The 16,169-nt window shown below is 43.2% G+C and overlaps 1 protein-coding gene across 12 annotated transcripts in view; it reads left to right on the top strand.

Moving 5' to 3' along the window:
* Positions 1-16,169, top strand: part of PCLO (piccolo presynaptic cytomatrix protein) — a 381,716-nt gene that overhangs the window by 32,309 nt on the left and 333,238 nt on the right. For all 12 annotated transcript variants that reach the window (XM_053252849.1, XM_053252847.1, XM_053252845.1 and 9 more), the window contains exon 3: positions 13,634-14,980. In XM_053252849.1, the coding sequence (XP_053108824.1) occupies positions 13,634-14,980 (1,347 nt within the window). The remainder of the gene's footprint in view (positions 1-13,633; positions 14,981-16,169) is intronic.

Here is a 16,169-nt window from a genome sequence, read left to right as displayed (position 1 = left end):
AGAGGCTGGGCTGACTTCAGCGGAGTGTGCGCACCCCCCCCCCAGTGCCAATGGATTGTGGTGCTGCTGACACGCTGCACAGAAAAATAGGCTTGGTCTGGAAGCAAGCTGAGAAAAAAATGAGTGCAGGGTGGAGGAGGCTGGAGGCTGGGAAAGCTCAAAGCTTTCTTTGTTTAAAATCTTGAGTTGTTTAAAGGCTTCAGTAAATGGGTGCAGTGAGGAGGCTAGAGTATGTGCCCACTCAGAGCCTGTAGGCTGCTGGGCAGAGAATAAATACAAATATAGGCTGCTGGTGGACTTGGGTGGGGTGGCTCAAGGCTTTCTTTGTTTAAAGGCTGGAGTTGGGGATGGGCGGTAAACTAAATGGGCGCAGGGAGGAGGCTAAAGTGTGTGCCTGCCTGCCCACTCAAAACCTGTAGGTTGCTGGGCAGAGAATATTAATATTGATTAATATTATCGGCACAGAGGGCTGGAGGACAGGCTTCTGTTTTCAAAAGATGCAAAAAATAATAATCTTTGGAATGGGAAAAAAGAAATGTTTTTTAAAACTACGAGGCTAAACTTCTTTTAAGCTAAGCACACAACTTTTTTAATTCAATTGCAGACCAAACCTCCCTCCAAATGGGAAAAAACCCAAGAATACACAATTCTGTGTGTGCGTGTGTGTGTTAAAAAGGTTGTGTATTAAAACGCATCCTAGACTTCGCCCACGTTGTGTCCAGTTGTCCACTCTGTGGCCTGGTCTCTGCTGAGTCTACTCTGTCTTCTTCAATATTCTTCTCCTTCTTCAGTCTTCAGATGGGGAGGGGCTGGGGCAAAAGCCTGGAAAATTGGGGGGGGGGCTGGCCAGGTGGCCAGTGGCCGCTGGGGGCTGGCACAGAGAGCAGGCACAGGCAGGCAGTGATTCTCTCAGCAGCAGGAACAGGGTGAACGAAGAATTCTCTTTTCTTTATCTATTATCTATTCCTGAATCAGCAGCAGGAACAAAAAAAACAATGCAGCAGAGAGTCCATTCCAGGCTGGCACCTAGCAGAGGCAGGCAGGCAGGCTGGGCTCAGGCTGGCAGGGCAATAGGCAAAGCAAAGCTCCTCTGACTCACTCGCTCTCCTCCCATGAGGCAGAAAGGCAGGATGCTGGCTGCTGCCTCTTTAAATCTATTCAAACATCCCTTCTTGAACTCCCCCCACCCTTGCCCCTGCTTCAACCCTTCCCCTGGCCAATGTGGGGTCAGTCAGCAGTGGCAAGAGCCAAAAGAGCCAATCTGGAACCAGGAGGGAATCATCAGTAAATCAGTCCATGCTTTCATTCACCAGTCTGAAGTTTGGAAGGTCAGGAAATTCAAAATGACGTCAAAGCACCAAATGGAGGTCTGAAACAACAAATCATTTGGCTCCGAAATTCAGGCAATTTGTTTTGAACCAGAATTTGGCTGGGCTAGCAGAGGGGTGATTTATTTTGTATACAAATTGCCCAAAATACTGTAGGTTGATTTGGGTATATATCATTCTGTACCCGAATCGTTTTGCACATCCCTAGTATCCAACACTCTCCTTCCCACTAGTTTACTTCACCACTAAAAATGAATCTCCTTTTTCTCCTGCATCAGATTTCTCCTGCAATCAAAACCCACATAGTAGAGAACCAGTGTGGTGTATTAATTCGAGTGCTAAGTTTAAAACTGGAGGACTTACATCCCCATTCAGTCATGAAACTCTCTGTGGGACTTTAGGTGAGAGACTCTCTCTCTCTCTCTCTGCCCCCCCAACCTACCTCACAGGATTGTTGCAAGGATAAAAATGGGGAGGAAGATCATGTACATTACCCTGGACTCTTTGGAAGAAGAACAGGGTGTTGTCATAATACAATAGATGTATAGATGTCTAACATATACATATTTATGTTGACTTCTAGCCACATGCACTCCAATCCTAAACAGATAAACTCAGAAGCAAATTCAAATAGCATTTTTTTTACATCATAGCAGCAAGTAGCCCAGTTTGATCTCTTCTATGAACTACTTTTCACTTAAGCAAAAAACATATGTAACTATAATAAAAGTCTATACACTACAGAAGGAAAAGCCACCAATTTGATTTCAAACAGGACAGCAGAATGTCATATATGGAGTTACCCCAATTTCTTAGGACTTAAAGACAACCAAGCTTGCCACCCCAACCAGTTCTGTGATGGAACCAGTTCCGTGACGTGACCAGTAATTGTCTGGGCAGCTGATCTGACCACCCAGAGTGGGCTCCCTGATAGTCTGTGAGGAGAGCAGGTCAAACCCGCTCTCCTCGCAAACCCCCTTTCGGCTCTACACAGCTGCTCATGTGTAGAGCCTCAATATGTAAGTTGTCATAAATGAGCTACTGTTACAAGCACAGAGCAAAATAAAATAGTAAAATTATTATAAAGAGAAACATGTTGGGGAAAGAACCATTTGCTCATATTTAACTATTTGTGCCATTTTGAGAACTCTGTTGCTAAAAAAAGTAGCACAAATACAAGTGTAGTAAAAAAAAAATTACAAACCCCACACCCGGACTGGGGGTGGGGGGTTGGGGGCTGCTGGACTGAACTGGCCCAGTGCAGTTTGGGTCCAGTTCAGACTTGAACTGAACCAGCCGGTTCCATGCACACCCCTACCAAGCTATGCCTATTTGTTTGCTCAAGACAACCTAAGAATTCTGAGATTCTTTTTAAGAGAAGAAAGGACGTAGTTGTTTGTTTATTATGAAAAGAACTCCCCAGAGGAAGTGTAAGTCTACACTTACTCCCCAGAGGAAGTGTAAGTCTATACCATTCCTTTGTCATCCCATTTTCTAGATCTCTGAATGTTACTAAGTTTTCCTAGTGAGATTTTAAAACAGAAAAAAAGAAGGAAAGGAAAAGAGAAAAGCTACCAGCAAATGCTGGAGAAATCCAATGCCTTCTGAGGGCTTGGTTGGGCTCTTACCTTTTCTGAACTCCTGACTGAGTGCCTTCCATTTTGTACAAAAGATGGAACACCGACACAATGTGCTCTCTCTAATAAAAATTGAGCTTCCGGCTTCTTTCCAGCCGCATTAAATAACTGTGCCTGCCTCATGTGCTCCTGATTAGTAGTCAGGTAAATCAATCATAACTGAGCCTTTCCTTATTTGGCTGAGGTTCTTGGAGGATCTTGAAGTGGCTCCTGGGCATTTTTCACATAGGACTTTAAAAGCACGCATCTCCTCTGGAATGGAGGGTGTGCATTCTGTAGGGGAAGAACAGCAGTTCAGTCCCCAAATAGCAAAGCAAAAACCAGTTTGGTGAGAAAGCAGCAAAGCAAGAGGCTTTGAGACAGTTCTTTAATATTGAAGAACTACAAGGATCTATTTAAAGAAAAGGTTACAAACAAATGTGAAAAAGCCTGCAGCTTAATTTCAGCTGTAGCTCATGGCTGAAGAGAGAGACCAAAACAAACTGCCATTTCTGGAGAGACAAAATGGAGACTAACACTGGGAGAACAAAGAGGGGAGGATTCCAGCGCTTTTATCCATGACCCTAACCCCACCCCACCCCAGGTCTCTATGAAACATTGCAGCTGAGAGCTGATGCTGCCAGGGTCCAAGCTCCAACACATTCACACATCAGGTAGATTTACCCCAAAGTCCCTGTGAGCTATCAGGGAGCATTTCACACACATTTCAGGTTTTTCACTGTGCATTAGAGTGTAGCCCGATTTATATCCAGAGTAAAAAACAAACAAAAAAACCCAAAACACCCACTTTTGGCATCAGTTTTTTTTAAAAGACAACTTCAAGTTTTCAGTAAAGCCTTGCAATAAACTCGCAGTAAAGTCTGATGTCCTGGAGGTCTAGCCTACCTTGTGACAACAATGAAAAAACTGATTATTGTTAGGAGGCTTTTTATATTAAAATTGGGGAAAGAATTCTTATGTTAGTGTTGTCCATCAAGGGTACAGAGCCTGGAAACAACACAAACTGCAGGTCCTGGAGCAGTAGAATCTTGAGAGATAGAAAGGATGCATATGTTACTGAATTCAAAATGATGACTGCAACTTATTGTTAGGTGAATAACATGGCAGCTGCAGATCTCCATCTTTAGTGGGGCTGTGCCCACTTTGCCCCTACACAGGAGCCACCACTGGACTATGGGCTACTAGATCTTAAGCTAATGGCTACATGGAAGCACTAGCTTTGGGTGGAGGGTTGAAGGAAGAGCTACAGGTGGTAAAGGGCCAGGGCCTGAGGCTTAAAACTCCCAGGTTCAATCCCTGGCAACATTTCCAGGTTAGGAACAAGCCTTATTTGAAATGCTGAAGGGCTGCTGCCAGCCAGTGTGGACAATACTGAGCTAGAAAGACCTATAGTTTGACTCATTATGAAGCAGCTTCTCATAGTCAGCCAAATATGGTGAACATGAAAATTAGATTTGAGGTGTTGGACTAGGAACATTTTCAGTGAAGCTTTTTGGTGTAGTCTCCCCTCCTTCCTTTCTCTCAACCTCATTTTATCAAGCACACAAACTGAATGGTTTAAGTAATTAACAAGTTGTTCTAGTAAGAACTAATCAGGCTACTTTCCTTTCACTGTCTCTACAACTGAACTAAATTTGGAGGTCCACAAGTTGTATCTCTTGCACCTCAAATGTTCATGCACCTGCCACCTTGTATTGGGGTGGACAACATCATTTCAGACTACACTATTGAGGTGTCCCGATGTGTCACTCAGTACAACTGTACCAAATTTGGTTCAAATTAGTTACAGTTTTCAAGTTAGTGCACTTGTGCCTCACAAGTTCATACATCCACCATCTTGGATTGGTGTGGATGACATCATCACAAACTACACCATTAGGGCATCCCTATGTTTCCCTACAGCTTTAGCAAATTTGGTTCAAATTGCTTAAGCAGTTCACAAGTTAGCCCACTTGCGCCTCCAAAGTCACATGTCTGCCATCTTGAATTGGTGTGGATGACATCATCACAAACTATGCCATTCAGCTGTCCCTGTGTGTCACTCATTGCAACTGTACCCAATTTGGTTCAAATGGGTTAGGCAGTCCACAAATTAGCCTACTTGCGCCTCAGATGTTCATGCTGCCACCATTTTGAATGGGAATGGATGACATCATCATACACCATGCTATTAGGGCATCCCTCTGTGTCCCTACAGCTGTAGCACAGTTAGCCCCCTTGTGCCTCAAAAGTTTATGCATTCCCCATCTTGAATCGGTGTGGATGACATCATCACTAACTACGCTGTTGAGATGTCCTTGTGTGTCACTCACTGCAACTGTACCTAATTTGGTTTAAATTGGTTAGACAGTCCACAAATTAGCCCGCTTGAGCCTCAGAGTTTCATGCAGCCACCATCTTGAATTGGAGTGGAAGACATCATCACACACTGCAGCATTTGGTCCCTTCAGCTGTGACCTATGTGTCCCTTCAGCTGTAGCAAATTTGCTTCAAATCAGTTAGGCGGTTCACAAGTTAGCCCACTTGTGCCTCAAAGGTTTACGCACCCGCCATCTTGGATCAGGGTGGATGACATCATCACAAACTATGCCATTGAGGTGTCCCTATGTATCCCTACAACTGTACCAGATTTGGTTCATATTGGTTCAGGAGTTGCAAAGTTGATGGGGACACAGGGACGGACACACGGACACACAAACAGAATGCTGAGTGATCTCATAAGGAAAATAAGCTAAAAAGACTTAAGAGTTATTTCCTTTTGAATAGAAGGCATTACTGTGATTTCCCCCATGTTACCTGTATTTTCAATATAGGGGTTCCTACGCACTTCTCTGAGGGATATATTTTATTTGTAAAACAAACATGTCTTTCTTCAGTTTTTTTCTTAGTGACAAAGAATTGAAAAAGAACAATTTTGCTGGTGTTGGGGCAGGGGAAGAAAATAAATCATGTAAGTGTTAGGTGAAGTTGCACCTACATGCATCTACAAATGCAGAGAAGGTATCTTTTCCTTTTTGCTGCCAACAAGATACTGGCTGCAAATGTAACTCTGCTGGTTCAGTTCTCAACACACTGGCCGCTCTGTAGCCCTTCAGCAGCCAGTGATGCACAACTACAAAGTTTCCTTGCTTCTGCATTCAGGGAGTAGGGAATGGTGAAGGAGGTTGCCAAGGAATGTACTGCGGATACCTAGGCCTCTGCTACTGAGGAAACTGCTGCTCCTGCTGCTGCCACCGCTGCCTCCCATGCTGCCACATTTGAAAAGAAGAGAATTTGCTTTTACACTCTCCATATATTTCTAAACATCAGCTGAGGATTATTCCTTCTTGTTAAAATCTAGAGAGTCAGAAATATTATACTGAAAACATGGCTCCACAACCATAGGAATAAGCATGGGGTGCTGATGATACACCTAGATTATTCTAGTTGCACTATGGTACAATGGAAATGGTAGACAGAGTAGCTTTTTAAGATGCTATATTGGGCCAATCCCCAGAATTGGTTAGAAGTTATCAAATGATGAGCTTTCCTTTAAGTGATGGCTACTGTCAATGCATGAGATATAAGGATGGTTGATAGCAATTTTACATAACCAGCCTGTAGTGTAATAGTTACAATTATCCATTAACTTTAAATCCAGTGCTTTCCTTGTCATTTTGCATTGCAAAGGAGAATCTCAAGCTTTAATTTGGAGTGGGGGGGATGATAATAAGAAAGTGATCCCCCCCCAGGGCAACACTTCCTCAGCATATGCATGTGTTAGTTATTGATTGATTGCTAACAGCTCTAGGCCTTAGTGATGGGATTACATGGACTGTTGCTGCCAACAATGGAAATGTGACTTTACCTGTGAAAATATGAAAGACCAAATGCCCTATAGAAAGATACAGTAACTTTCTGCAAAAGGAAATAGAAGATGTCAGAAGCATGAACAGAACTGGCTTGTGTAACGGGTTGTGTAACCCAGCCTTTGTCTCAGAGCAAGCCCACAGGAGGGGAAGAAAAGTGCTGAATTATCCCCATGCTTTCTGAACAAAGGCTGCTCCCCAAAACACTCCTGTACTTAGTAGCTTAGTACCACCACCACCCAATTATGAACATAGTTTAACACACACACGACTTGGGTGGAATTCCAGGGGAAACTTTCCTTCTCTTACTATTGGAAAAGTACAAAAACCTTCCATGTGCAAGCTTACATGTGGTGAGAAAACTTGGTAGCTGAATGATCAAATTGAGGCATGTTTGCACCAGAGTAAGCGCCTTTCCAGCCCCGCTTTCCTGAGTTTAAAAGCCACTCAAAGGAGGCTGGTTAAAATTGCAATGAACAAAAAGGAAAATAAACTTTATTCAAAATACTACAGACTGTTGCCATCTGAGGCTTTCTCAGCTTTTAGTTACAGGTAAAAATACTCAGTAGATTATAAGGTTCCTTCCAAAAAGCACTCCAGCTGATACTGGAGTGGCACACTTTAAAAATAATGGTTACTCAGTTGCAAAGAATATGGATGTAAATGGGTGGGCACAGCCTATTGTTTCTTAGTTACATTACAGGCACACAGTCCTAGACCAGTTGCAAGGATATACAGAGAACATGAAAGGGAAATAAAAGTCTAAAACAAACTGACTAACAAACTGTTCCCTAGGCTAAATTTCCAGAAGCCAAAAGCCCTGGCTTCCTTCCCCCTTGAACTCACCCCAAACTCCAGGAGAAAATTCAAGTGCCCCTGCAATCTTATCTTCCAGGAACTGCAGTCCTACTTTCTGCAGTCATTTCCCTGGCAACACACCTGGCTGCAAACCCAGCCAGATTTAACTGCCCAAAGAAAACCTTCTTTTCTTGCTTCATGGCCCTCTGGTTCCTACCCACCTCCTGGCTGATTGGTTGAGTCAGGACAGGTTCTCTTCAGTTCACTCTTTAGGGAAGGGGAGGTGCTGTTACTGGCTGATCATTACAGCTTGCAATATGTTTTAACTCAATCAAAGCTACATCTAGTTGTAATTGTTTTTCATCTCTTACAGTTCAAAGATATTTTAAGATGCTTCATCTTGCTTATAATGATCTTTATGAGGAACGTGGTGCTTAAATCCCCTTCCTGAAATTTGGGAGGAATTTTGTGCCCAAAACTGAAGGGTTTCAGTGGGATTAATGGTCTCAAATACTGAATGAATGCCATGCTTTATTTAGAATATTGAGTGAGTAAAAAGTCATTAAAATAAATACATTGAATTTTGGTTGTAGGAGTTGCATTTTTTAAAAAATGTCAAGACTTGCATTTAAATGGGGAAGACTTATTCATTGTGCTGCTGGCCTAAAAAATGAGGTAAATGAAGCTCAGAATTTTGTAGCATTCTTCATCAGATAATATGGAGAGACACTTAAATAATAGTTCTTTGCAAAGCAAAAATATCTATTAGTTGAACTGGTCTATGACCGTAATAAACTTTATCTATCTATGTATCTATTAGTTGTAACTGAAAATAGGGGAAAGAATGACTATGCCTGAGACATGATACTGTACATCACAAAACATAGGTCCAGGTTCCAAACATAGAGGCTATTCACTATTTGTAAAGTGAAGGTGTTGTTTTTGATGCAGTTTTCTGTAGCAACTGTTCTACTCTCTGTGTATCTGAATGAATAGAAGCCAACTGATGGGACTGATTTGAACAATACTCCAAACAGCCCAATTCAACACAAGGGCATGAGCATGAGTGTGCATGTCTTCTTTTCCAGTGCACGGTCATCTAAAAGTGATTAGTCCAAATTAAACCTTTTTGCATGGTTCAGATTTTAAATTAGAATCTGAACTGCATGTGCAGCAGTGTAGGGATGTACACGAACCTGTTCAGCGTTCCATTCAAGGAACACCGAACAGGTTTGGAACCCCCGCATTTGAACTGGTGTGAATGCGGGGCAGGGGTGGCTTTAAGGCACAGAGAGGGTGCTCTTACCTCCCCCACTGTGTTTCCCCCTCCGGCGCTGCTTTTAAAAATGCTGGCGCGGGGCAGCTATATACCCTCTTGCTGCCCTGGTCAGTGAAAAACTTCCCGTTTTACGCCACTTCTGGTTATATGCTGGTTATATGTAGCAAGAGGGTATACAGCTGACCCACGCCAGCATTTTTTAAAGCAGCACCAGAGGGGGAAATGCAGCAGGGGAGATAAGATCACCCTCCCGTACCTTAAAGCCACCACCCCTAGCTAGGGATGTGCACGAAAGGTTGTTCGGCACGGCGGGGGTAGGGCTTTAAGGGCGGGGGAGAGTGTACTCACCTCCCCCGCCGCATTTCCCCCGCCGGCGCTCTCGGAATTAGAAGCCCCTCGGGACGGCAGCGTTCCTCCCTGCCGTCCCATTGCCCCCGTCGGCCGGAAGTGGCCGGAAGTCCCGTTCGCGCATGCGCCCGTCGTACGCGTGCGCGCCCGTACGCGCACGCGCATGACGGGCGCACGCGCGAACGGGACTTCCGACCACTTCCAGCCGACGGGGGCAATGCGACGGCAGGGAGGAACGCTGCTGTCCCGAGGGGCTTCTAATTCCGAGAGCGCCGGCGGGGGAAATGCGGCGGGGGGGGTTGAGTACACTCTCCCCCGCCTTTAAAGCCCTACCCCCGCCGGCGCTGAAACGCCGAATCGCCCCCACCACCCAAAATGTTTTGGCGGCCTTTTCAATGGCCGCCGAAATGTTTCGGGCTCAAGCCTACCCCTAGCCTCCTGGGTGTGCATGGAACCGGTTCCGTGTACACCGCTACAATGGTGGTTTGAACAAACTGGCAAGCTCAGAGTGCTATCTGAACTAGCCTTGGAGCTCCAAGGTTTCTTTAGTATGCTACCCTTATGACTTTAAAAAAATGTAATTGTGAGACTGAATGTGCAAAAAGTGCAGTAGTGGCTGACTACTGCAAAAGTGAAGTAGAAATACAAACCATCTGTAGCCTAACAGGATTGGTCCAAAACATTTTAGCATACAATTCAAATGGCACCTCTTCCACAGTTTTTTAAAAATAACTTAATAAATAACACCCCAAATCAGCCATCAAAGTTAGCTGCCCCAGTCTTTATGACATAGTGGTTTCCCCCATAGGTACAACTTGTATTTAGTGGAATGGTTAGAAGCCAGAGCTGTAGGTGAGCCCTGAACATGTTTCTTTTAACATGATCTAACTTCTTTAAGTTCAAGAAGGTCTCCCTCTGTGTTGTGAGGAGGTAGGGAATAAGAATTATATGGAAACTTAAAGAGGAAGAAAGGCGCATGCACTCTGAGGCTGCAACGTATTTCCTCTCTTCCAGAGAGCTTCTCGACTGGCCGCAGAGTGGGGACACATTGTCCTCTTGCACAACAGTGCATATGTTGAGGGATGGGGGAATTGTTCATGAGTCACATCCCTGCTGTCCCTCATTATCTGTGTGCTCCATTAGGATGTCAGCCAAAATGTGCAGAATGCTGCGTGTGGTGTTGGCTTGCACAGGACTGCCTCCACATACACCACTAGTAGTAAAAAGCAGTTATGCTGGATGCGGTTGTGAGAATTAAAATTAAAAAATGATTTTAGGACTAGAGTATTGATTGATTGATTAAGTGCCCTCAAGTTGGTATCGACTCTTAGCGACCACATAGATAGATTCTCTCCAGGATGATCTGTCTTCAACTTGGCCTTTAAGGTCTCTCAGTAGTGCATTCATTGCTGTCGTAATCCACCTTGCTGCTGGTCATCCTCTTCTTCTCTTTCCTTCAACTTTCCCAAGCATTATGGACTTCTCAAGGGAGCTGGGTCTTCGCATAATGTGTCCAAAGTATGATAGTTTGAGCCTGGCCATTTGTGCCTCGAGTGAAAATTCTGGATCGATTTGTTCTATGATCCATTTGTTTGTTTTTCTGGCTGTCCATGTTATCCTCAGAAGTCTTCTCCAGCACCAAAGTTCAAAAGTGTCAATGCTTTTTCTTTCTTGCTTCTTCATAGTCCATAGAGTGTCACAGGAAAAGCCATTGTCCGAATGATTCTAATCTTTGTAGGTGTAGACATGTCACAGCATCTAAATATCCTTTCCAAGGCCTTCATTGCAACCCTACCAATTGCTAGTCTGCGGCGTATTTCTTGACTGCTGGATCCTTTACTGTTGAAGGTTGATCCTAAAAGGCAGAAGCTGTCCACTACTTCAATATCTTCATAGTCAATTCTGAGGCTGGTTGCTGCACCTGTTGTCATTAGTTCAGTTTTCTTTACATAATGTAGTCCTATTAGTTGTAGTCCCATTTTTTCACTGTGCTCCTTGACTTTCATTACTAGAGCTTGCAGATCATCCACATTCTTAGCTATCAGAGTGGTGTCATCAGCATAGCTCAGGTTGTTGATGTTTCTTCCTCTAACTTTAAAACCACGCTCATCTTCCTCCAATCCAGCTTCTAGCAGTATATGTTTAGCATATACATTGAATAAAGAAGGAGAAAGTATACAGCCTTGTCTTATTCCTTTGCCGATCTGGAACCAGTCTGTTTCACTATGTTCCGTCTGAACTGTGGCTTCCTGTCCTGTGTATAGGTTTCTCATGAGCACAATGAGATGTTCTGGGACACTCATTTTCCTAACGTTTTCATACTACAGCTTGATATGGTCAACGCAATCAAAGGCTTTTCTGTAGTCAATAAAGCACATATTGACTTCTTTCTGGTATTCTTTGGCTTTTTCAATTATCCAGCATGCCTCAGCAATGATGTCTCTTGTTCCCCGACCTTTTCTGAAAGCAGCATTTCCCTTTCCATATAGGGCTCTAACCTGCATTGGATGATCCTGAGCATTATTTTGCTAGCATGTGAAATTAAGGATATTGTGCGATGGTTTGCACAATCTCTTAGGTCTCCTTCTTTGGTATGGGTGTGTAGACTGACCTCTTCCAATCTTTTGGCCACTGCGTTGTTCTCAAAATTTGCTGGCATAGTTTGGTTAGAGCCTTGACTGATTCTTCTTCTGTTGCCTGCCATATTTCTGTTGCTATTCCATCATTTCCTGTAGCCTTCTGACTTGGTAATGACCGCAGCGCTGATCTAACTTCATCTTCCCATACTAGAAGTTCTTGCAAGTAGTAGGGAATATCTTCTAGAGTATCTTGGATGTTGACATCCCTGCTGTACAGATTTTCATTATACCCCTTCCATTTCTGTTTGATCTTCTCTGAGTCAATTACTATCTGTTCTTTGGCATCCCTTAACATGCCAGTTCAAGGTTGGAACCTCCCTCTGAGTTCAGATCTTTTGGAAAACTTGCCTTGTTTTTCTGTGTCTATTTCCATCCTCAAGATACAGATGTCATTGTAGTATTGCTCCTTGTCTCTTCTAACAGCATTCTGAAATTCCCTATTAAGTTCCTTCCTGAGGTCTTTATCTTTCTTGACTTTGACTTCTCTCCTCTTCTTGGCAATTTCCACCATCTGTTCTGACATCCATTTTACTTTCTTCTGTTTCTTGGTCTTTGGCAGTCTCTTTTCACATTCGTCCTTAACAACTTCTTTGATTTCATTCCACAGTTCCTCTAGTTCCCTATCAATGAGGTTTAGAACTTCAAAGCAGTTCCTGATGTTCTCCTTGAAAATGGTGGGAACATTCTCAGTATCATATCATGGAAGCTGGGTAGCTTTGTTTTTCTGCTTTAGCTTGACTTGGAACTTGCACATGAGCAGTTCGTGACTGGTCCCACAGTCGGCCCCCGGCCATGTCTTTGCTGTTATAACTGAGCTCTTCCACCTTGTTGCACTAATAATGTAATCAATTTGTAATCATCACCAGATGTACTCCTTCTGGTGATGTCCATGTGTATAGCCGCTGCTTTGGTTGTTTGAAGAATGTGTTAGCAATGAAGAGATCATTGGCTCGGCAGAAATTAATAAGTCGTTCTCCTGCTTCGTTTCTGTTTCCTAGGCCATATAGGCCGACTGTGTTTTCCTCCTTACCTTTTCCAACATTGGCATTCCAGTCTCCAACCACCAGCATAACATCTTGCTTGCATGTTCTGTCAATTTCAGACTGAACTTGAGCATAAAACTCATCAACTTCCTCTTCTTCTGCATCAGCTGTTGGGGCACAGACTTGAAGAACTGTCATGTTAAAGGGTTGTCCACAAAATCTAATTGATATTAGTCAGTCACTGACCGCATTGTACCCAAGTACTGTCATTGCTATATCCTTCCTGATTCATGATGTGTTTTTTAAAAAAAAATGTGACTTGAGGGCTGGCCCCTGACAGCATGCAGGGCACACTGCTCACCTCTCTCTTTCCCCCCACCACTACTGTGGCTTGTTCAATTAGGAATTTAAAAGTTAGCTTCTATTTCTGTGTCAGCCATGCCTGCCCATGCCTGGGCAAAGAGGCACCTTTTTACATGGTGATTCTCTTTATTTATGCAGGGGGAGAGTAACTGACCTATCCACCTCCAGCACAGTACTTCCAGTGACTGTTGCTGGTGTCTCGCTTATGTTTCTTTTTAGATTGTGAGCCCTTTGGGGACAGGAAGCCATCTTATATATTTATTATTTCTCTATGTATTTGGAAATTTGGAAACTTAGTTGAAAAGTGGTATATAAATATTTGTTGTTAATGGTGATGATGTAGACAGCTAATGCCAATAATATATACAATTGAACTGGCTATTCTGATTCATTTTTTGTTATTCATACAGGTTAAAGAATGGCTTTGTTTGAACTGCCAGATGCAAAGAGCTTTAGGTGGTGACTTAGCTCCAGTTCATGGCTCTGGACCAAAGCCCTCTGCATCCAAACAAAAGATGCTTGCTCCAGCTTCGGGAACTAAACCACCTTCTCAACCTCAGCAGCCTATGCAAAAGAAAGAAGTTCCTCTAAAGCCTCAGTCAGCAGAACACAAAAAGCCACCAACAGAGACAAAACAGCCAACCATAACCACTTATCAATCAAAGGCTCCTATTGCTGATTCTCAGCTAATAGAATCCACCCCTAAATGTGACCCGGCCAAACCAACATTTGTTGAAGATAAACAAAAACAATCTAGTATTCAGAAACTTGCAAGTGATGCTTCTCCATCAGATAGCAAACAAGATTCACCTGGTCCCAAAACTTCAGCAACACAACAAAAAATGGTGCATTCTCAGAGACCAGAGGATAACAAGCTATCTCAAGGTGCACCTCCAGCTGTAGATAAAGCTGCTCCTCCAGATTCCAAAACTTCACCTCAAGTGTCTCAACAGAAATCTGATCCCAAACTTGTTTCTCAGCCTGGAGCTGAGTTGGATGCTAAAACCCAAAAGCAAGCTGAGCCAGTGGAAGTAAAAGAAGACCCTAAGAAAATGCAACGTCAAATGAGTCCTAAACCAGATACCAAGCAGGCCTTTAAAGGACAGCCAACCACTACAGGCCCCAAACCCACCCAAGCCCAGCCACAACCTCAGCTTCAGCAGTCTCACAAAACACCAGAACAATCTAGGCGCTTCAGTCTTAATGTGGGAGGTATTACTGATGCCCCTAAACCACAGCCAACAACCCCTCAAGAAACAGTTACTGGGAAACTCTTTGGATTTGGTGCATCAATTTTTAGTCAGGCTTCCAATTTAATCTCCACGGCAGGCCAGCCACAGGATCCTCCACCTGGGTCCCCATCAAAGCAACCCCCTCCTTCTTCACAACTCTCAGCCTCACAGAAAGACATCTGTCAAGCTCAACCATCTCCCAAAGCAACACCCATGAAAAAAGAAACCAAACCTCCTGTAACAGAAAAATCAGAACCACCCAAAATGGAAGGCATCTCCACTGAAGATGCAGTGATGGAGAAGAAGCCTTTGACTGCCAAAGATACCAAGCCTCCAGCTGTTGAAGTTAAGCAAAGTGCTCCTCCACCAGAAACACTGCATCCTTCACTGCCAACATCTGCTTGCCCTCTCTGTAAAACTGAGTTAAACCTTTGTTCTAAGGATCCTCCCAACTATAATACATGTACAGAATGCAAGAATGTTGTGTGTAACCTCTGTGGATTTAATCCGATGCCACACACAGAGGTAGGCAAATCTCTTCTTTTCTATTAATATTTGTGTGAACTGCTGTTTTGTAAACCATATCAGAATAACATCTGATGAGTTTTAGGTATGAGTCACTTATCACTGAATGAGCTTGCAAAATGAATTTTGTCTCCTTTATCAAGCTCATCTCAAGGAGCTTTTGGTTCCTTTAATGAACTGGTTCTATAAACAACTTGTGAAGTTGTTTACAACTGCAAATGAATTAGGGCAGCAGAACAGTAAAGCCAGTGAAGGAGAAGTTAAAATTGGGAACTTTGGCTGATATCCTGACTAATGCTGCGCTTGCACATGAACAAAGTTGCCCTAGTGCAAGAAAATAGTGTAGCTGCACTAAATCACAGGGATTTCTGAAATTGTGCTCTAGTGCTTGCAGAAGTTCCCTGCAAAACATGAGGTTGTGCACCTTTGCACACTAGCACAAACATTTTTGTACGAGCACAACACTGGTCTGTAAAGCAAGCTCATCACAACTATCTAGTGCAACAGCCTTGCATGAGTGCAACAGCCTTGCACAAATGTAGCATTAATCAGAATGTTGGCTATTGTTATCAGCCATAATTTGCCATGTGACTATTTCTGTCAGGCTAAGACGGCAAGAGTATTTGTTTTGCACTCACTTATCACAAGGAGAGATGATGGATGACTGCAATTTATTGTTTATTTGCAGGGATACTCCAATTTAGCCTTGGCTCACTAGCCAGCCATTATTTGTGGTCAAGACGATGTCTCCTCTCTTCCCTTTGATACATGATATATTTCCATTTTGAGCATAGTATTGAAAACTTGACATGTAAAAAGCTCAGAGTATGTGTGTCTTCCCTTTTAGCATGTTATCCCCCATATTAATTATTTGTATTTGGGAAATAGTTTCAGATTAAGCAAAACACTGCCTTGCAAAATGAATTTTGGACTCTGCAGGGTGAAGGAGGTTTTACTATGATAACATTTACCTAGGTTTTGAAGCTTTCTTGCCAACCAATTTGCAATGATTAAAAGGCACTATAATGTTTATACCGTTAAGAATATCCATTCTTGAAAGATCCTCTTTGTGCATAACATAAATATTGGCTGACATGATGAGGGAAATTATTCAAAGTAGACAAGTAAGCAATGCTTAACTTGTCCCTTTAATTTCAATGGGACTACTTTGAGTAATTTTCCATTGTCA

Source organism: Hemicordylus capensis, chromosome 5, assembly GCF_027244095.1.
Source record: "Hemicordylus capensis ecotype Gifberg chromosome 5, rHemCap1.1.pri, whole genome shotgun sequence".
NCBI classification, from domain to species: Eukaryota; Metazoa; Chordata; class Lepidosauria; order Squamata; family Cordylidae; genus Hemicordylus; species Hemicordylus capensis.
Note: the sequence above shows the minus strand (reverse complement) of the source record. Positions and strands in the feature narration are given on the sequence as shown.